At 40.3% G+C, this 21,800-nt stretch overlaps 2 protein-coding genes across 4 annotated transcripts in view; one reads left to right on the forward strand and one right to left on the reverse strand.

Annotated features, from left to right (window-relative positions):
* Positions 1 to 614: 614 nt before the first annotated feature.
* On the forward strand, positions 615 to 4,879 carry c9h11orf54 (chromosome 9 C11orf54 homolog). Its single transcript, XM_034177803.1, has 8 exons — positions 615 to 728; positions 805 to 903; positions 2,019 to 2,092; positions 2,174 to 2,275; positions 2,755 to 2,931; positions 3,164 to 3,313; positions 3,389 to 3,505; positions 3,618 to 4,879. Exons 1-8 carry the CDS (start codon positions 662 to 664, stop codon positions 3,789 to 3,791), a joined length of 960 nt encoding a protein of 319 aa, XP_034033694.1. The 5' UTR covers positions 615 to 661; the 3' UTR covers positions 3,792 to 4,879.
* Positions 4,880 to 6,652: 1,773 nt separating this feature from the next.
* Positions 6,653 to 21,800, reverse strand: part of LOC117516907 (lysine-specific demethylase 6B-like) — a 41,745-nt gene continuing 26,597 nt past the window's right edge. For 2 of the 3 annotated variants that reach the window (XM_034177799.1, XM_034177798.1), the window contains 10 exons: positions 20,445 to 20,650; positions 18,790 to 18,950; positions 18,639 to 18,707; positions 17,095 to 17,243; positions 16,805 to 16,919; positions 15,957 to 16,144; positions 15,662 to 15,803; positions 15,459 to 15,585; positions 15,215 to 15,385; positions 6,653 to 10,568 (listed from right to left, as the gene is read on the reverse strand). In XM_034177799.1, the coding sequence (XP_034033690.1) occupies positions 10,545 to 10,568; positions 15,215 to 15,385; positions 15,459 to 15,585; positions 15,662 to 15,803; positions 15,957 to 16,144; positions 16,805 to 16,919; positions 17,095 to 17,243; positions 18,639 to 18,707; positions 18,790 to 18,950; positions 20,445 to 20,650 (1,352 nt within the window). In that variant the 3' untranslated portion in view covers positions 6,653 to 10,544. Of the gene's footprint in view, positions 10,569 to 15,214; positions 15,386 to 15,458; positions 15,586 to 15,661; positions 15,857 to 15,914; positions 16,145 to 16,804; positions 16,920 to 17,094; positions 17,244 to 18,638; positions 18,708 to 18,789; positions 18,951 to 20,444; positions 20,651 to 21,800 lie in introns of those variants that run through there. The other variant, XM_034177800.1, reaches the window with a different exon arrangement.

Below are 21,800 nucleotides of genomic sequence, written 5' to 3' on the forward strand. Positions count from 1 at the left end.
TTTCATCTTTTTCTCATGTAAATTGCCTCACATAACAGCTTTATTTATTTATTTATTTACTGTTGGAAATGGTCTTTCATCATATTCGTAATTTTTATTTTCTGTTGTTAATGCACTTCTGTTAAATTTCTATATTTGTTTTTATGCATTTATTTATTTATTGAGGTAAATGGTCTTCCATCAAATTTCATTTTTTTCTGCTGTAAATGGTCTTCCCTCACAGCTATAATTATTTTTAATTAGTTTTAAAATTTTAACTGTAAATGATTTTCCATCACATTTAAATTTTTATTTTATTCTACTTTAAATGGTCTTCTATCAAATGTCTTTTTTTATGCTGTAAATGCATTTCAATCAAACTATTATTATTATTATTATTATTATTATTATTATTATTATTATTATATGTAAATGCTCTTCCATCAAACTTGTATTTTTTTTTATTTTATTTTTCATTAATTAATAGGTTTTTTTTTTTATTATTATTATTTTTTGCTGTCTGTTTCCATCAAATTTTACATACCTCCTACCACATGCGACTTCCATGCTAGACCAGTTAACGAAGACTTTGGTTGAAGATATATATCTTGATAGTGTTTAGTCTTTGCAGTCAAATGGTCTGTGGTTCAGGTTCATTCACTCATTCTCGTTTGATAACGTTATGACGGACGTGGGTCAAACAGAGAAGGTGCAGCTGCACAGTCCTCTTTTAGACGAGCTGCGCCACGGTAAGGCCTCATTTTAACACACAGTTTGGAAAACGTGCTGCTCCACTAAGTGTGTACAATTTATTATTTGTTACAGTTTTACAAACGGGTCTGGAAAAGAACTTTGAAGAAGTTCAGGTCAGTGTTGTGGACTGTCCGGACCTGACTAAAGAACCGTTCCGCTTTCCTGTTAAAGGTAAGCGGGGGAAAAAAAACACCCTAAAAATCTTTGCACTGGATAAAAAAATGCGCATCTGAAAGTGTCGTCGAGTAATGTGTAGTAAGGTTGGATCTCACTGAATGTTATCACAGATGGGCAAGAAAAGTGTGCAGAAATGCTAAAAGTAAGTCCCTTCGGCTGCTCCCTTGTTTGCACTCGGGGTCGCCACAGCAAATCCAAGGTGGATCTGCATGTTGATTTGGCACAGGTTTTACGCCGGATGCCCTTCCTGACGCAACTGCACATTACATGGAGAAATGTGGCAGGGGTGGGATTTGAACCCAGAACCTTCCGAACTGAAACCAAGCGCATTAACCACTTGGCCACCACCCCTGCAAATTTTTTTATTTATTTATTATTGTTATCCGTTGGGATCATGTGATGTTTGCAGTTTCTTCTTCTTCGTAATTTTCCCCAGCAGGCTTTACACTGAAGAGTGTAATGCTGCCTCTACAGGAGAACGCATTACTGTTCATATTTCTTAAAAAAAAAAAAAAAAATCACTCATAATCTTTTTTTTTTTCTTTGATGGACAAACTTTTTTGGGGTGGGGGGGATATATTTTTGTACTTCATTTGAGGAAGGAGTTCAATGAATGTAATTAAATGTAATTTAAATGTAATTAAATCAATAATGTCACAAATAAGGAATATTGAATACATTTTTTAATGTCGTATATTTCAGTAGAGATTATACTTTTGCCATCCAATGTGCTGTTGAAAATGAATACTAACCATCCAAAAAGAGTTTTAAAAAGTAGGTGGGAATTTTTATATTATGGGAAAAGATTGATCCATCAGAAATAAATGAGTAGGATGCATGTCATAAAATTTAGCATAAACCTGTCAACAACCAATGGGCTGACACACAAAACATACAAAAAACAAATACAGGTATAAATCTGAGTCCTGGCTGTTTTAATGACTCTGAGTGGGACCTGGGACCTTCTCGCTGTGAAGCAACAGTGCTAACCACTAAGCCTCAATAATAAGCTGACCATTTTCAGATTGACTTGAGTCAAATTTTTGCATAAACACGTTTCAATTTCCTTGTCCAACTTCTTTAATGCCACCTCTGCCCTCATCTTGTAGGCCTGTGTGGAAAGCCTCGGATCACAGATGTCGGCGGTGTACCGTACCTGGTTCCTCTGGTTCAGAAACACAAGGTAACATGCTCCACCACATGTGGTCTCATGCATTTAAAAATTTGGAGATAATGTGATATAAATTTTCCTCTGTCCTTCCAGGAATACAGCATGAACTCTATGTCAAAGGAGGTGGAGCTGCCAGGAGCCTTTCTCCTCGGTGCAGCCGCTGTTGCATCCAGAACCGTTGGAATGAATGCAGAGGTATCAGATACTTTAAAAATTGTGTTTTTAAGGAGGAAGCTATTAAGTTAGGATTGAGTTAAGCATCTAAGGGAGGATCCAGAAACACTTTTTTTTTTTTTCCTGGATGGGGCATTATCAAATTAGTACTGTACTCAGTATGTCGTAAATGGCAGCATGGTGGCCAACAGAAGGTTCCCAGTTCAAGTCTCTGATTTTACATAATTGTTAAACTGTTGCACAGAGCAATGCTTCCCCTGTAATAGTACAGGCCGAGCTAATGAGAACACCAGGCCAGGTCAAATTTGCTAAAAGGTCAGTCATTGTGGTCAAATCTCATCATGCCCCTGGGTCTTTTTACCCAGTATCATAAACAATGCTGGTTTTATTTATTTATTTATTTATTTTAAATATTCCATCCTTCATGCTTTCCCTGATCTGTGCATAGCGGGACAAAGTGAAAGGGCGTTTGCGTGCTGAATTAACATTATGGTCCACAGCTGATGCCTCTGGTCCTGACTGAAGCAGAGGGACGGCCTGCAGTCAACAGCAGCTACTTTTCCTCCATCAATCCAGCAGATGGTCAGTGTCTGCAAGAAAAATACAGCGATAAATTCTCAGACTGCAACTTTGGGCTGCTGGCCAACCTGTATGCATGTGAAGGCAAGTCTGGAAAGGTGAGGGAACAAACAGTAACTGCAGCCGTTTTGCACAACCATTATTAGCTTTGTTTGACAATAATAAACCTCTGTGGTTACACATAAATACACACAAACATCTCCTACAGGTTAATAATCAAAGTATTGTGCATGAACTTTGGCCTGAGTGCATGTTTGCCCTCAATGTTTGAAAGACTAAACATTAACAAATGGGAAGTGACTTCAAGTCTTGAGCTTTGTGCATCGTCAGGTCTTGGAGGTTCGAGTCAGGAAGAGGACGGGAGGTCACAGTCTTGTGACTGCATTGAGGAAAACTCTTGAAGGTCACTACCCTGACCATAGCCTGGCTCTGGGAGGGACCTTCATCATCCAGAAAGGCAAAGCTAAAATCCACATCATGGTAAAAGTCGACACAGTGCTGGATTTCTCTCGCTAGGCTTCATGTATAATGTCTAACTTCTTGTTTTCTGAAAAGCCAAGAGAATTCTCCGTCTGCCCGCTCAATACCGACGATGACGTCAACAAATGGCTCAAACACTTTGAGGTCAGCGCGCCGCTCATCTGCCAGTCTGTGTTGGTATCCAGAGACCCTGTAAGCAAAGCAAACACACGTTCAGTGCCAGTGGACTTCACTCGGCCTGTCAGCGCGCCTTCATGGAAGCGTGCAGTTTTTTAAATTGGTGCACTTGTTTGTCTGTGCGCAGAGCTTGGACCTGCGTGTGGAGCACACACACTGCTTCAGTCATCACGGAGAAGGTGGACACTACTACATCGACACCACGCCTGACAGCGTGGAGTACCTGGGCTACTTCATGCCGGCCGAGTATGTGTACCGCATTGACAGGCCCAAGGAAACCCACAGCGTGGGCCGAGAATGAACCAAAACAATAAACCGCGTTTGGCAACATGATGTGACCAAGTCATTATCACGCATTTCACATTTGATTCATACTGGGTTCTCAGTGCTGGAAAATTCTGCAAAAATTTTAATGCGACTTATTTGCTTTTGACTGTTGCACTTCATCACGTTTTTAATGAACAAAAACACTTAATGTCTAATTGGTGTTTAACATCTCTGCATTGTCTTGGAACTCCTCCTAAATTGTTATAAAATAATAATAACAAAACACTTTAGATTTAATTCAGTATGTGCAGTCCTCACATCTGAAGGTGTAGCAACGCATTTATGCAGGAATTAAATATTTTCATCGCTGATGATTGCGGTGGTATAATGATTAGCACTGTTGCCTCACAGCGAGAAGGTCATGGGTTCCGATTCCCACCTGGGGCCTTTCTGTGTGGAGTTTGTGTGTTAGGCTAGTTGGATTGGAAACTTTAAATTGTCCGTGCGGGTGTGAATGTGTATGTCTATGTGTGGCTTTGCGACTGACTGGTGTCCTGTCCAGGGTGAACCCCGCCTCACGCTGTATGACAGCTGGGATAGGCTCCAGCCCCCCGCAACCCTTAATTGGACTAAGCGGTTGACGATGAGTGAGTGATTGCAATTGTACTTTTGTTGGATGTTTTGACCTTTCAGGTCACATGTGCTATGGAGACACCCCACCACAAGCAAAAAGGGAGAAGCTGATGAAGAACCGAGTAATATCTGGACAAGTGGCTCCCTTTGGTGACCGTGGGGTGACATGGCAACACGAAGTCTCAGAACAGCAGTTTTTGCAAAATACTGCAAAAATATAAAAGCCAATATGAATTGTGTTGCTTAAATTAAAACAAGACACACACTGACATGAGTGTACATGAATCCTGACTCGAGGTCTTGAACATCTCATTCATGTCTGTTTTCCGAATTTGGGCTGAGCTCATGCAACTTCAAGTAAAATTTATAGATACCAGGGTTACATTTCCCTGGTTCATTTGACCATGGGTTTATATAATCTTTCAAAGGAGGCAGTACTTGGAGCTTTAACACTGGTCACTCTGTCAAAACTCCAGCATTTCTCTGTGGAGAGAGGAGAACCTTCCAGAAGGACAACCATCTCTGCAGCAATCCACCAATCAAGCCTGTATGGTAGAGTGGCCAGACAGACTCTCAGACCAGGAGAAACAACATTCTCTGGTCTGAGAAATGATTGAACTCTGGTGTGAATGCCAGGCATCATGTTTGCAGGAAACCAGGCATCATCCCTACAGTGAAGCATGGTGGGAGCATCACGTTATGGGGATGTTTTTCAGTGTCAGGACCTGGGAGACTAGTCAGGATTGAGGTCAAGGTAAATGCACCAATGTACAGAGACATCCTAGATGAAAACCTGCTCCAGAGTGCTCTTGACCTCAGACTGGGGCAACGGTTCATCTTTCAGCAGGACAACGACCCTAGCACATACCTTAGATATCAAAGGAGTGGCTTCAGGACAACTGTGAATGTCCTTGATTGGCCCAGCCAGAGCCCAGACTTGAATCCGATTGAACATCTCTGGAGAGATCTGAAAATGGTTGTGCACAGATGCTCCCCATCCTGGGCAAAACTGCCCAAAGTTAGGTGCTCCAAGTTTGTGGTATCATATTCAAGAAGAATTGAGGCTGTAATTTCTGGCAAAGGTGCATCAACAAAGTACTGAGCAAAGGGTGTGAATACTTAAGTACGCCTGATTTTAGTTTTTGAATTTTTTAATAAATTTGCTAAAATTTCCAAAACCTTTTTTTCATGTTGTCATTATGGAGTGTTATGTGCAGAATTTTTAGGGGAAAATGAATTTATTCCATTTTGGAATAAGGCTGTAACATAAGATATGGAAAAAGTGAAGTGTTGTAAATACTTTCCGGATGCACTGTATCTTTTATTTGTGACATTGTGTTGTCACATTTAATCTTGCTGAAATTGGTCCCTCTTGGATCGTACTTTCCAGTCGAAGTCTTATAAAAGCTCAGTCATGTCGCCTGAACTTGTGACACTAATGTCTCATTCACACTCTGGTGATTAGCCTGGTGTTGCGGTCTGATTGGTCCTGCCTTCACTCCGCATGCGTCATTTTGGAGTGCCTGCAACGATTAAGCCATTATCGCCTTGTTTCTGCTTAAAACTGCACTCCAGTCATCATCTATCTCAGCGATGAATCTCTGAATCTTTTGTACAACAATCATTTCTACATAAATTCAGCATTATTTCATAATAAAAGATGGGGGAACCGATCAGATGGGGGGACCGATCAGACAGCAACACCGGCATTTGCCTATAGAGAGCAAAGAGTTGATTAACGATCAGCGATGAGGTCCACCAGCGCTAGTCGTCGTTAGTTGGGCAATGCTGTTGTTCTTCAGGTCCCTAAAAATTTTTCAGCATGATTAAAATCTTCACCTTTCATGCTAAAATGCTGGCAAGAGTGAGCTCTTCTACTGCTACGTCACCTCTGTTAGTACAAGGTGATTTTGTGTCATTTATTCAGTCTGTAATAAAGTTCTAAACTATTGCCGATATACAACACAGCCAAATGTTTATTACATTGTTTTTCATCTTTGCAGTTGAAGACGGTACAAGTTCTCCCCAATATCAGATTGCACTCCAGTCATCATCTATCTCAGCGACAAATCTTTGAATCTTTTGTACAACAACCAGGTTTTAACAACCAGAAATATTGGTTTATACAAAAAATAATTTCTACAATCATTTTTGCTCATGTCTGAAACCCAGGAGTCAGTTAGCATCCAGTCACTTAGCACCCAGTCAACTAGTGCTGACGGAGCTAGCACAGAGTCAGCAAAATCAAGAGGCGTCGTTAAATAATTTATCAAAACATTTTATTTTCTTGAACAGCAATACAATATGTCACAAAAAAAAAATCACAGAGATTTAAGACAGGTCTGGCTCAGGTTTTCTATGCGGCTTCTTTTTCAAACAGTAAGTGCAGCATAAATCAAACGAGGGGAAAAAGTCACTACATCATTCAAATAATGTGAAAGACACACAAAAGAAGAAGAAGGAGAAAAGAAATTCAAACCTTGACGCCATTAAAAGTCACAAACCTAAAAATCATTGCAAAAGGTGTTAAGAATTACATCTACTGCTAATGTTCATCAGAAAACCACTAATGCCTCACAATTTTATACACAATTTTATGAATTTCATACAATGGAAAAAAGTTCAAAAAGTTTTTTTGTATTTATCTGTTAGATACAGTACAAAGACATCATTCCATTTCTGTCACCAGTAAACTCTAGTGAAATGGTTCTAAGCACCAACCGGTTGGTTTAAATTGTATCACAGATTAATTTTAATACATCATTTATGCTGTTTACTGAGGGGTTTGAGGTCAGGTGGGGTCTAGCACCATAAAATTTAAACCACCCCCTGATTGCACCGATCCCCTATTCACACACCACGACCGTAGCACAATTTTAAAATACCTTGTAGCCCCTTAACAAGTGAAGTACCTTTGATATGCAATAAATATATGAGAAAACAACCATATACAGTATAAATAATGTCACATTTACAATTTTTCTTTTTATTTTGTCATCCAAAAACAAACTGACAACAAAAAGAGGTATAAAATTAGGAAAAAAAATTCCCATTTCAGTAATGTAAAGTATTCTGAAGGGTGCATTACATTATATTGACAACAGAGATAAACAGCTGAGTTGGAGAAATGTTACCCCATACAAATTAGATTTTTGATTGAGAACAAAACTGCACAAATCTGAGTAAACCTGAAAACAATACATTATGTACATTAAAAGGTGTGCACAGGCTAACGGGGACAGCGGGAATGATTACTCAAAGACTTGGATGTTGTACAGTATACAAGATTAATCTCCATTCAGAAAATGGAAAGCAGGCCGTTGGCATAAAGGTCCAGTGTAATGCACAGTAGTTACAACAATTCTGCAAGTATTATGAAGGTGTATAACCGTGTTGCCCTTGCTATGTTTTCGATGAAATCTTATGTTTCAAGACCACAATCTAACAGTCAACTTTACAGTAATGCTACGCTGAACTTATAACGCCAGTACAAAGATGTATGTGATACATCTTTATTTGCTACATATGCATATTGCCCTATCCATGTCTGAGCAAGAGTTCCTGTGGAACTGAACAAAATACAGAAAATCTTGTGTTGTTAAAAACTGCTTTAGAATTTCTTAGTTAAGTGGGAAATAGACAATTTCTACACAAAGGATGCTGCCACACTGTAAAATTTAGGTGTAGTTTGTATGCTATTCTACTCTAAGTGTCGCAGTAGATTACAGCAACACTTATAGAGTATATTACTATAAGACAGTGCATTCTGGGAGTAGTGACATAGCTCAGGTGCTGCAGCAGATATCAGTTATAGTAATATTTACAGTAAATAACTGGCACACAGGCTACCGGGAATTGACTGTAAAATTTACAGCAGCTATTTCACAGTACACGCAAAGTGCTGAGCTGCACACGGGGCGCAGTTTCTATCTAATGTTCTCAATGAATATCATAACCATCACCTTGTTAGTTTTGGAGCCAAAATAAAACCAAAAACTGTTTTTTGTTTTGTTTTTGTTTTTTAAACAGATGAAACCTAGCCTGAAAATCCTTACAATTATTTGGAAAATTCTTGCAACAAATTGATATAATCTCACCGTGCCTGTCGGTTTTGTGTGTGAGTGTGTGTATACTTGTTTGAATAAAACACTTAAAGGCGACCAGCAGCCACAAATATTTGGTTAATAGAAAGATTATTATTATTATTATTTTCTTCTTCTAGTGAAGGATTGTCCTCTACTGCCTCTGGGCCAAATGATTGACACTTTTCAGTAAACAAACAGCATAATACATTATTGCACCATATGGACCTGCACGACCTCTCGCTGTCTGCAATCTAGGATTTAGCACAGCCTGATGAACAGAATTCAAGGCAGAAACATTCCTTAAAGTTCCACAAAGTGTCACAAACTGTGGTTGGTTTTTCTCCACTTTGTCTCATCAGGCTACACTGCACTTTGGATTAAAAAAAAGTCAAGTCCTCAGTGTCTCAGGAGCAAAATTTAAGAACTGTTAACAGTTACAAACTTGTTTTATTCTTTTGCAAAACCAGTTCATTAGCTTTTTGTTCCCAAAAAACAAACATGGTTTGAAAAAAATCTTTAACATTTGTATTACAGTATTTTCCAGAGTATATGACTTTTTTAACTAGTTTGGGAGGTTCTGTGACTTCTATACAAAAAATAATTATTATTGTTCATTATTGTTTCTTATTAATAATAATCTAATAATTATTTATAAAGAGGCTTTCAGCAGTAAAAGTAAACTTCAGTAATGAAAGAATAATAATAAAATAATAAAAATCACTGTACAATAATGCATAAAGATCCCAAATTCAAGAGCTGATAATACAGAAAAAAGGTGCAACTTGCACTCTGGAAAATACATTGCACTTGATGGTACCTGCAACAGCTGGAGTGAGATCTGACCTGGAACCCTAACACCAAACTACTGATGACTGAAGACCAAGTCTGAGGTCAAACGTTTGTTTTTGCAGTCACGCAGGTCTAACTGTCCACATTAAGTTTTTGCATCAGATTGTTTATACATTTAGAACCTTTTAATTTTTACTTTTGTTGTTTGTTGACCTTTTAACACCTCAACAACAGTCACGAACCCCCGCCGTACCCCACGCCCGTGCACACCAACGTATTTACTATAAATTAATTCACAATTTACAAATCTATTTTCTGTGTGGAAAGAAGAACAACGAAAGAGGTGTAAAACTGGGATTGCGTTCCCACTCCACAAGTAAAAATCACAAGAGGTCTGTCAGAGAAACGACACCAACGACAGGTTAGCTTTAAAAACAAGAAAAAAAAATTTGAATTTTCTATATACAGACGTGATTCCCAACAAAGAGTGAAACCACATCAGTCCTCTAGTAAACCCGTATTTTCAAGAAACGGGTGAAAAGTTTATTTTTTTAATGCTTACATAAAACCTTATTTGTGTTTTCGGTCCTCGAATTACCTCTAAATACATTTCAAAAGGCCAATGTGGTGTACTTCTAGGCTGGTAAAACTTTATAAGTATTTAAGCTGAATAAATAAGATTGGAATAGCACCTTGAAGTGTATACAGACAGGAATTAGACATGTCAAGAGTTTACCTGAATACCAAACAAAACAGGAACCAATACAATGCCAATGTGACAATCAGCTACTTCTCCTGTGCAGCGATCCCCCTGCTGGTACAACAGAATCACAGCAAATTCATGGACACGTAGAATAACTAGAGTGGTGTAAAAAAGTTCTACTGGATTTGCATAAAAGTACCTGAATTCAGACACAAAACTGGCTACTTGATGCTTGTGAATCACAGCAGTGTCCGTCACACACATTTAACCTGATTTTCCGTGCTATCAGTGCTTTGCTTTTTTTTTGTACATGTCCAAAATGCTTTTCATGACAAGCACCAATCTAGTCATTCTATTTCACAACACGAGTCCAATCAGCAGCTGGTGTGGGGAAAACAGTGAGCTATATAGTTGGATCAGCTGAGCATCCATACCTTATTGTGTGATGTAAACAATACTGAGCAAACGTGATTGGCTGCTTTCAGAAAGTGTTTTGCAGGAAGCGACTGCCTTGAAGACAACATTTGTGCTGCCCTTAGAGTTTTGGTTATGGCTGATAGACACCAGGGTGGAGTCGTCACTTTGAAAAGGGCAATGGAGACTGAAAGGGAACAAACAGACCACATGTCAGAACTGATTCTAACAAGTTTAAACCATGTGTGTGCATGTTTTTGTGGTCTTTACAGGTCCAAAACTCTGTGCAGGTGGCCTACAATAGGAACAAGACCCTCACTGACACTTGACTTACAGTGACTTGTGGTGGAGATCAGTTTTGCTGAAAGGTCAGGATGCGAAGGTAAGCGGCTAACTTTATAACCTAACATTATAAAAAGTTTCTTTACATTTAGTAAGGTAAATATGCACACGTTTTTTCTCCACACTGATCCTCTCCATGCTGGCAAAATACAATTTTCACCTCTTTAGTGGTGACAAGAATCAGTTTACTGTGTTTTTATCTTGTCCCATATAATTATATGATGTAGCTGGTTAGCCTGTGACAGTGTTATTGTCCTAAATCAATACTGCACAGATTTAAATTGTTCCCCCCCCAAATGACCATATGAACCCAAAAACATCTAAAAATAGAACTGGAGTTTACCTTTCTGTGAATTAAACATTTTGTCAAGATCATTTATGTATCATCAGTTCTGCTTTGGCTGCATTCACTGACTGTCATAGGCTTTTTTCCAACTAAATTAAGATGTTCACACATAATACCAGGAATCAAACTCAAGTACATTTTCATATCATAACATTTACACCCTTTGCCAATTTTCCATTAAATATAGTGATACCTACCACAGTGTAACCCGATGTTCCTCTGCTAACACCATGTCTACTAAATGAAAATACTTAATGTTATATGAAATTAGAACGGCATAGGCGCATACCTCAACCAACACCTGAAGTGCTTTTTAACTTGGAAAAAACCTACAGCCACCCCTCTATTTGGATCCCCTTCAAAATTCATCTTTATTCGCCTCTAAATTTGAATGATCAATGAAAACTCTTTGCACCTCACTGAATCCTCATTACTGGAGATACACTGGTCTGTGCTGCAGGTTCCTCATTGTTTGTTAACATATAATGAATGAATAAATAAAGATAACCACCTACAAATACATATTTTGGTCAACAAAATTTGGATTGTTATCCGGATCTGCAACAATGGCACCTGCACTTAGACATTAGCACTATATACATGTTTTTTTTTTTCTTTTTCAAAAAGAGCTGCAAATGAACTCTTGAGAAATTCACTAAAATGTTGAAAACTTTCGGAATGCTAAAGAAAGTAAAAAAAAAAAAAAAAATCCCTGGATCCGTCCCCTTAATCAGATCCACTCTAAAAGTTAATACCCCATCACACATAGCTGGAATCACGCAGAGGGACGTTGGCGCACATCTGAAAAGTGTCGGATTTCAGTTCCAAAATGTTCTGACAGCCATCTGCGGAAGTCGACACAGTTGGTTAAAATCGGCCGGTGGCCCCGAGTGTAACGCACATGTTCAAAACTCTCCAGGCGCCATCGAGATGGGACACCTATCCGACGGCGATCCATGTGTAATCTGACGACCATTTGACCGCAATTTATACATTCTGACGGCATCAAAACAGCATCTGAAACCATCTGATCACGGTTGATTAAGCTCTGAGATCGATCGGTCACAGCAAAGCCTGCCGACATGCTGTGCCACGTTTGTCCACCTCCAGTAAACCCCGGCCAGGGAGGGCGATGGAAATGTTGACATGTAATAACACGTATGTGGCACTGTGCACACGTCAGAGGCTCGGTGCAGCGCCGCAACGCAGCTGAACGGGATGTCACCTCTGTAATGTATTATTACACATTCACCTCCTACGTCTTTAGCAGGTATGATGTGGAAATGTTTGCCCACCACATGACGACATAAATAAACATGTAACTCACCTCCGGTACCTCGTGTTCCACAGGACAGCGCAGACAGCTGGTCACGTCCCTTTCATCTGGCTGCGCTGTGCTGGCAACATTGATCAGATGACAAATGCATAATCCACCTTTGGTATGATTAAATCCCATGTGAAGCGCTGTCCCACAACGATAAACCAACTACAGTTGTGTTAAGATGCATATCAAGAAAATGACAACAAAAAAGAGTTTAAAAAAAGAAAAAAGAGAAAATCCACTGCATCTGAAAGTTGCACACGTGGGAAGTTGGTGCACTGCCAGGAGTCGAGCTGGACAAATAAAATCTAACAATGCAAGTATATACTGATCAAACACCTAAAGGGATTTTTCACTGGACTGTACAACAGCTGTCAGCCTGTTTGTGCGCACGCAGAGCGGCTGCTACAGCGTTTATGAACACATATACACACAGCTGAGTGAACATTTCAGCACATTGTCTTCACACACCCACCATTAACTGTTTCTGTTTCTGCCAGCAGTCCCTGGTCTGACAGCTGGAGACGGTGGCCACCTGGGACTCGGGACATGGCGGCTCCGGTGTTCTTCAGATCCGCTGGCGGTGGAAGCCGTGTGGGATCCGGCTCTTCTTTGGACAGACGTCTTCTATCCTCGAGCCTGACCACACGTCACCTTGTGTATGATTGACTGTACTCCTCTATTGTTTTTGTCTGTATTCCGTTGTGCAATTCACAACATTAAATTGTTACTTTTTGGCTCATCCATTGTCCGTTCATTAACGCCCCCTGTTGTGGGTCCGTGTCACTACACCTTCCCAACACACGCAGGCACGCATGCCTAGCGGCTTGTTCGGCCATTGTGAACAGACGCGCACAGCTGAGTGGACACACACTCATCACCAAGGTTGGGTAGGATTACTTTGAAATGTACATACATTTGGATTACTTGTAATCTGATTACTTTTGGATTACCTTTCAAAGAAATCCTACCCAACCTTGCTCATCACTCGGATCACCTGTTCTACACATGTACACGCGCGCACTCCGTCATGTGAGACACACACTGATGAGAGGTCAGTTTAGCGCTGGGAATGTGACGACGAGCGGAGATTTGATTGCGTGGGTGAGTGAGTGAGTGAGTGGGTGAGTGACAGCTTCAATGTCGGTGCCGTCTGACAGCAGTCTGTGTCATCTGACTGTTGTTTGAAATATGTTTGGGCTGCATCCTGCAGGTGTGCACGAGGCAGCCCGGATGTGTTCAGACCACGGCTGACCATGCGTCCTTTCTTCCCGACTTCATCGGATTATGGCAATATTTGCCGTGTTGGAATGGTTCCTCCACATTCTTGCTATGTGTGACGGGGGCTTAATAGTGCAGCAGATAACAGAATATTTACAGAGGAATCCTTCAAATGGTGATACAAGCACCAAATTTGGCAAAAGTACACCTTAGATATTACTCTTTTGAGAAAAAAAAAACTGACGGGCCACTTGAATGTTCAATAGGCAACCACATAGGGGTCAATTGAAGAATTACCTAGGGGTCAAAATATAAAAATGCTCCGGTCATATTGAAAATGATACCACATTATTTGTCTGATTGTAAAGATTCCAAAAAGGTATAGTTTGGACTATCTATGACTGAATTCTATAGAGTTATGGGGTAAAAACAGCAAGAATGGTGACAAAGTTCAGTTTCAGTTTGTACAGGGGTCAAAAGTTAGAGTTGCTGCAATTTTGTTCAAAGGTGATGCAAATTATAGGTTGAGTTAATAGGGTTTCAATAAGGAATAGTTTGCACCATGTATCATGCTTAGTTATCATGTTACGGGGTAACACATGTCCAGAGGTGTCAAATCCGGCTTCAGAAAGTAAAAACCCTCCCATGTGTTGCTTCTACCTGTGCACCTAAAACAGGTGATCTCAATAATTAGCTCATCCAACTGCCTGAAGAGCTGAACTAATTACAATCAGCTGGTTTATTAGGAAGATGGAACAAATATGTGGCTGGAATTTTACTTTCTGAAGCCGGATTTGACACCTCTGCATATGTCACATGTCATAGAATTTAATGGACGTCAATATTATTTGACCTTTACTTTAGAGACCAAGCATTCAACAGTCAAAATTATTCCATTTATTAATCCAAGTAGCTCAATCAACGATTTGCACCTTTTTTTTTTAACTAAAATTGGAGCCACTTTAACTTTTGACCCCTGTACAAACTGAAATTGACCTTTGTCACCATTCTTAAGGTTTTTACCCCATAACTCCATAACATTCAGTCATAGGTAGTCCAAACTATACCTTTTTGGAATCTTTATGATCAGAAAAATAATGTGGTATAGTTTTCAATATGATTGGAGCATTTTTATATTTTAACCCCTGTGTAATTCTCAATTGACCCCTACGTGGCCCCCAATTGAAAATTGAAGTGACCCGTCATTTTTTCCAAAGAGCAATGTCTAAGGAGAATTTGTGCTGAATTTGGTGCTTGTGTCACCATGTGAAGTATTGTTTCAGTTATTTGCTGCACTATAATGGTTTCCTCCTTGGGACAAGTTTCAAGAAAAAACTGGTTCAGTGTCTTTGCATAAATCCTGCAAAGACATAAAAAAACAATCACATAGCACTGAAAATAATTATCTCGTGACCTGAATTAAAACTGGATTCATTATATTTAATACCAATTTTAATATGTAACAGCTATGTTTCTTCACCCCCCCCCCCCCCCCCCCCCTTTCTTATCTTATTTTCTCACTGAGTTCTCTTGGTTTTTTTTTATTCTGTTCTAATCTAATTACTATTATTGGTCTTGTACAACATTATGAAGTGAGACTGACCAAGGTGAAGCTGTCATATGTTCTCATCAGCTCCTCCATGCGGTATTGCTCCAGCACCACGATTCCTGACAGGGAGGGGCTCCTAGCTCGGGCACAGTCCTCACAGTGCACCACATAGGTCTTCTTACTGCTGTTTTCACCGGTCACAAACAGCAGGTCAAACACCTCCACCTGCACACAGTTTGATATTGCCTGAATGCATCAACAATGAGGATAATAACACGTGCAGGGAAAAGAAACTTACATCACACTCATTGCAGTAATAAGCTGGCTCGTCCTTCACGCGACTCTGGTAAGAGATCTTCTTCCCTGCAGCCACCAGCTGGTCTCTGAGAATCTGGATATGCTTGATGGACTGCAGCAGGCAGTGCCTGAAAGAAACCATTGTACGCAGCATTCAAAAATAGATTTAAAACACACACAAAGAACAGCACAGACACGTCTCACTTGATCATCTTGAAGGTGTCCTGGTCGGTGACCTTGATGGTACGAGCCACATTCCAGGAAACATGGATCATGGGAACAATCGACTTAACCTTCTTCACCAAGTTCCACTCAAAGCGTTCCAGGGCGAGCTGATATTGATAAGCTCAGAGGCGACAGCACATTAAAAGCTGATGTTAGGCAGCACGTTAGAGGAAACGCTACGCTTTTTTCAAGGATGTCATATTTGCAAAAACACATAGCAATCACAACATCTAACACGTCTCTCTCTTCATCTTTGGTTCTTGTTGTAACTTACAGTTCAGCGGTCCCACATTCCAGGCGATGTTGTTGCACCAGCCCACAGCTTGGACCCAGTGCACAGTCCCTGCGTTAATCCACACCAGGTCACCGGGTCTCTGGATGAAGCGGTACACAGGAATGTTGGAGCTGTAGAGGTCTTCCAGGACTGGCCACCAAGAGCCTGTAAGATAATCTACTCCATGCCTAAAGGAAACAATCACACAATGTATAGAAATGAAAGGCATCAGAGGGCTATGTGCTTTACACATCACACTACAAATGTAGAAGTAAATGTGTGTCGTTTTGTTTTTGACTGCGTTTGACTTCATCGTATGACATCATTATGAAGTCATTCATACAAGTCAATCACAAATATTTTGCTGATCACCATATACTTTAGAACTTCCATCTAGGCTTTGTGACTGTTGTGTACAAAAAAGGGTGCTTTTAGTCCATGTTTTCCCTGACCTTTGACCAAACTACTCCAAAATCCAATCAAATTTAAATAGCTATCAAAATAATATTCCTACCACGTTTGATCCATCTAAACTTCTTGGTTGTTGAGATATATTAAATAAAGATGTTTATCGTACCATGTTTTCCTTGACCTTTGACCAAACTGTTCCAAAATCTAATTACCTCTAGGTATCTACACACACACACACACACACAAACAGAGAAACAATGGTACCAAGAGAACTCAGCCCCCAGTATAACTGGGTCTGGGTTTGGTTCGGGTTGGGGCTGACTTCGATAACCCATACCCTACTTTACCTGCTTTGCCGACACACAGGTTAATAATGAGTCACTTTATCATTTTCTAAAGTGTCTCTGAACCTGCACGCTGAATGTGTGTACACTCACTTGTCACAGAACTCGTTGATTGCCTCCCAGTAATGTTCGTGGACAGCAAACCACTCACAGTCACCGGGCCCAATGTTGATGTTGACTGAGCAGAAATTGTTGTTCTCTTGGTGACCTGTTGAGGAATGCATGCAGTCAGGTGGATTATTTGTATAGTTTCTCTGTCCACTGTCCAGTTGAGCTGATGTCAGTCTGAATTAAGAACATTCTGACTCAATGTTCTGCACATCCACACATTTCATGGCACCAAACAACACTGTCTAGTCGTTCAGAATCAGGGAGACACCGACCTGGTGTGCGGCTGCCTGGAACCTTCATGTACAGCTGGACAGAGTTCATGCCGAGGATCGTGTGGCCGACATGACTGAGCATGTTGTTGTTGGATTCCACACGCATGAACGCCGGCAGCTTCAGGAGCTCCTGCAGCTGTGGCTTCCACCTAATTACAAAACATAAGACACCATTTAAGTCAGAAAGGGTCCTGACTGAGCTCTACGACCTCACAGAAAAAATAATGGGAGGAAGACATGTTTACAATTTATTTTTCATTTCAAGAATAAAGTTGAAATATGTATATTTTCTAGAATAGTCAACATGTCAAAATAAATTCAAACAATTTTTCTAAAAAATAGTTTAAAGCGCAATCAGATTTCTGGCACCCACCAATCTGGATCTGGATCACCTCCAAAATTCAGTGGAGTCTTCTATGCCCTAATATGTATCTGTGGTACGCGATCCTTCAAAGCCTATCATAAGTGAAATCTTGATGCAGAATCCGGATTCGGATCCAGATCACCACCAAAACTTAATGCTGTCTTCCATGCCCTAATACCTATCTGTGGTGAAAATTTGGTGAGAATCTATAAAGCAGTTTTGATGTAATCTTTCAAAGAGTATATAAAGTGAATCTTGATCCAGAATCTGAATCCAGATCTGGATCACCTCCAAAATTCAGTGGTGTCTTCCATGCCCTAATACCTATCTGTGGTGTAAATTTGGTGAGAATCCGTGAAGTAGTTTTGACATAATCCTTCAAAACCTATGTAAAGTGAAACTTGATCCAGAATCTGGATCCGGATCCAGATCACCTCCAAAATTGAATGGATTCTTCCATGGCCTAATATATATCGGTGTTGAAAATTTCGTCAAAATCCATGCAGTAGTTTTGATGTAATCCTGCTAACAGTAAACCTTCAAAGCCTATATGAAGTGAAACTTGATCCAGAATCCGGATCCAGATCCAGATCACCTCCAATATCTAATGGGTTCTTCTATGGCCTAATATCTATCTGTGGTGAAAATTTCGTCAAAATCCGTGCAGTAGTTTTGACATAATCCTGCTAACAGTAATCCTTCAAAGCCTATACGACGTGAAACTTCATCCATAATCTGGATCCAGATCACCTCCAAAATTGAATGGATTCTTCCATGGCCTAATATATATCTGTGGTGAAAATTTTGTCAAAATCCCTTCAGTAGTTTTGATGTAACCCTGCTAACAGACATATTTTTTTTTTGTTAATGTGACCCTTTGATTTTATTCTTCAAAAAAAAAAAAAAAAAAAAGGCTTCCACATATTTTTGCTTCATGTGATTCTTTGGTTTTATTCTCAAAATCAAAACACAAAAAAAAATCCTCCTGTTTTTTTTTTTTTTTTCTTAATGTGGCCTTTTGATTTTATCACTGAAATCCAAAACTAAAAATTAAATAAAATATAATTTAAAAAATACCCATAGGTTGTTTTGTTTTCTGTCACGTGGTGCTAACACTCTTTCAGAGACCTCTGTGTCAGTGTGTAGAGGACAAACTATACACCACCCTCAAGAATCTCACCTTTTAGGGTCAGAGAGGTCAATGTTGGTCCCAAATTTGATGATCTTTCCCACAGGTTTATGCACCGAACTGGAGAAGACAGTGAAGTCAAAGGTTGTGTAATCAAGCAACAGGTTAAGTTCTTACATTTGTGTTAGGATTTTGTGCGAACCTGTGTGTGCCGGTAGCTTTGACAGTGTGGGTTTTGCAGATGACAGGAGCAGAGTTGGCTTTGCTGTTTTTACTTTTGGCTGAGGTCAGAGCAGCTTTAGTGGTGGCTGAAGGCTCTGAGGGCTGCTGTCCATCCTCCTCACTCTCACTCTCCTTTTCCTCCTGTAACACATCTACATCAGCTTAGCTGACAGGTTGGCCAACTCCGTGAACACAGCTCGCACTGCTCATCTCTCACAACAGTTGGTAATTTTATTCCTGATAACTACGGCTCCAAACTAAGGAAACACTTGGTCGTAATGATCACAAGCGGGTAGTGAGTAGATTATTGGCATCAGGAGCTGGGGGACCAAAATGAAGACCTGGGTTTGATTCCCAGTCACAGTACTTATCTGAGTCCTTGAACTGCTTTCTCTTATCTCAGTCTGACCTAAGTTGGGGAAATAACTTGCATCGGACTGGAATTCCATCCAAGGTGAGTAATAGACTCTCATCTGCTTCCTGAATCCATGGGGTGAGAACTGGGACCAGTGGACCTACGGATTAATTACTCATCACTTATAAACAGATATACTGAAATGTAGTTAAATATGCAATTAAATTCTGAAATATGGCCCAAAACTAAAACCAAGTTTTTTTTCTGACTCCAGTAGATGGCGGTACAGTATCTCTCACACATAGAGAATCATTTACAGAAACTGCAGAATGTGTATATCTTACAGGATCATCTTCAAAATCCAATATTTCCCTTGAACTAAAACCTGCCCCTAAAAGAATTTGAACAGTTTATGCATTTAAACAGCAATAAAAACAATAACAATAGTTTATTTAAAATGCTAGCTATCTCATGTATCTATAGGTGCTAGACCACTACAATTCAATTATCTCAGGGCCTCAGGAAATGTGCTACTCCTGAGCTCAGCTGTCTTGCACCTAAAACTTAAAGCTTCCTGAGAGAAGGATTTAAAAAAAAATGGAGGCCAAATGGAAATGTTTGGCGATCACTCTCTTTGACTTGCAGCTGATGCGTGTGGCACATACGGAGGAAACAAGAAGGAACTTCACAGCCAATGATTTTCAATGTCGGACGAACAACTCTTTCCAACAGTCTCTTTCTCTACTGGGGCTCTATCAAAGTGCCACATCAATCATCAATCCCATTCATCAATATTGTCTTATTTTGAAGCTTCTGGCTTGAAGGACACGTGGTGGATGATGTTCAACATAACATGGCTGCACAAATCAGCAAGCACACAAGACGATTTTTCAGTCTACACATTTCTATCAGTCCAACAAAGATGAGCTAAATGGGAAGCATTGATGAGGTGAGAGAACTGAGAGCAGTTTGAACAGTAAGTCCTACACAGGCCTGGAGGCCTACTGGTGCCTGTTCTTATCCCCAGATACATCATGAAGCAGATGAGGGTCTATAATTCCCCCCAGGAAAGGATAAAATGCCAGTGTACAGTAGATTACCTTCCCAGCTGAGGCTGGTTCCTATTTACAGCTGTCTAGACTTGGACAATGCAGATAGAGTGTCTTGAACACAGACAGGTATTGTGACCTAGAATCAAACTCAGGTCTACATATTGGTATCCCAACTCCTATCACAGGCTATAGATGTAGCCTTTGTGGATCTTGTGGCAAATTGTCTACCTGCAGGCTCTCCTGAAAGCTGGAGGCTTGGTACTGGGCGTATTTGGCAATGGTGGTGTGTGAACGGCTGCTTTCGCAGGGCCAAATCTGGCTTGAGCTGTTGGGGTTCCAGTTTTCATCAGCAGGCTGCTGAACCTGAGTCCTCACTTCCACTGCATGGTCAGCATTGGCTTCCACCAGAGATTTGGTGGAGAACAGACCAAGGTCTCACATAAGTAAAAGAAAGCAGAGAATAGAGGTACCCGATTAAAAAGAAAATTTAGACAATATAAAATATGAAATAGGAAATTTAATTTCTCTCCCAAGTATATACCTGCAGTGTGAACAAATTATCACCTATAGTACCTTTTCAGCTCAGTCCTTCTGTCTAGTCAAGTCCTTTTCGCCATCCTTAGTGGAAAATATCACCTTTGCCACCCCTTTCTTCACCTGTGCTCAATCTCCTTGTACACACGTCTGTCTTTGACTATTGCCATTATTTTCACCAAACATCTGCTATGTATACTTTCCCGTACTTCCTCATTCCACCACTGAATATCCTTGTCTTCCTTCCTCTGTCCCGATGTCACAGTACAGTACCTTCACTGTTGCCTCCATCGCCATTTCTGCTGTTGTGAACATGACAAGCGTGCACAAACTCTTACACCGGGATCGTGCACGCCTGCCCGTCGGTGCGATGTTTCGTGGTGCGTTAATTTGAACTGTTTCGCGCTGTTTTGCCGTATGTGACTAAACTTCGCACTATGTGTGAGATGTTGGTCCATATTGACATGATGGCATCACGCAGTCGCCCATTCAATCAGTCTCTACATTCTCCTCTGACATCAACAAGGCATTTTCATCCCCACACCTGTCGTTCACTGGATATTTTCTCTGTTTCGGACCATTCTCTGTAAACCCTGGAGATGGTTGTGCCTGAAAAACTCAGCAGATCAACAGTTTGTGAAATACTCAGACCAGTCCATCTGGCACCAACAATCATGCCACATTCAAAGTCACCTAAATTCCCTTTCTTCCCCATTCTGATGCTCCGTTTGAACTTGAGCGAGTCGTCTTCACCACATCTAGGTGCCTAAATGCGTTGAGTTGCTGCCTGTGATTGGGTGATTAGCCATTTGTGTTAACAAGCAACTGAACAGGTGTACCTAATAAAGAAGCACAGGTGAGTGTACATGAAAGCATACAAGAAAATCTGTCCTGTAGTTTTAATCCATCTTAATGACAGACACAATCCAACCACTAGGAGCTGTGGGTGGACACAGTCTGGCACTCTGTGACCAATTTCAGATGTAGAGACAATGTCTTGATCAGGGACAAGAGAAAGGACTTTCTTGCTGTGAGGCAAGTCATTGTGTC

Source organism: Thalassophryne amazonica, chromosome 9 (genome assembly GCF_902500255.1).
Source record: "Thalassophryne amazonica chromosome 9, fThaAma1.1, whole genome shotgun sequence".
Classification (NCBI taxonomy): Eukaryota; Metazoa; Chordata; class Actinopteri; order Batrachoidiformes; family Batrachoididae; genus Thalassophryne; species Thalassophryne amazonica.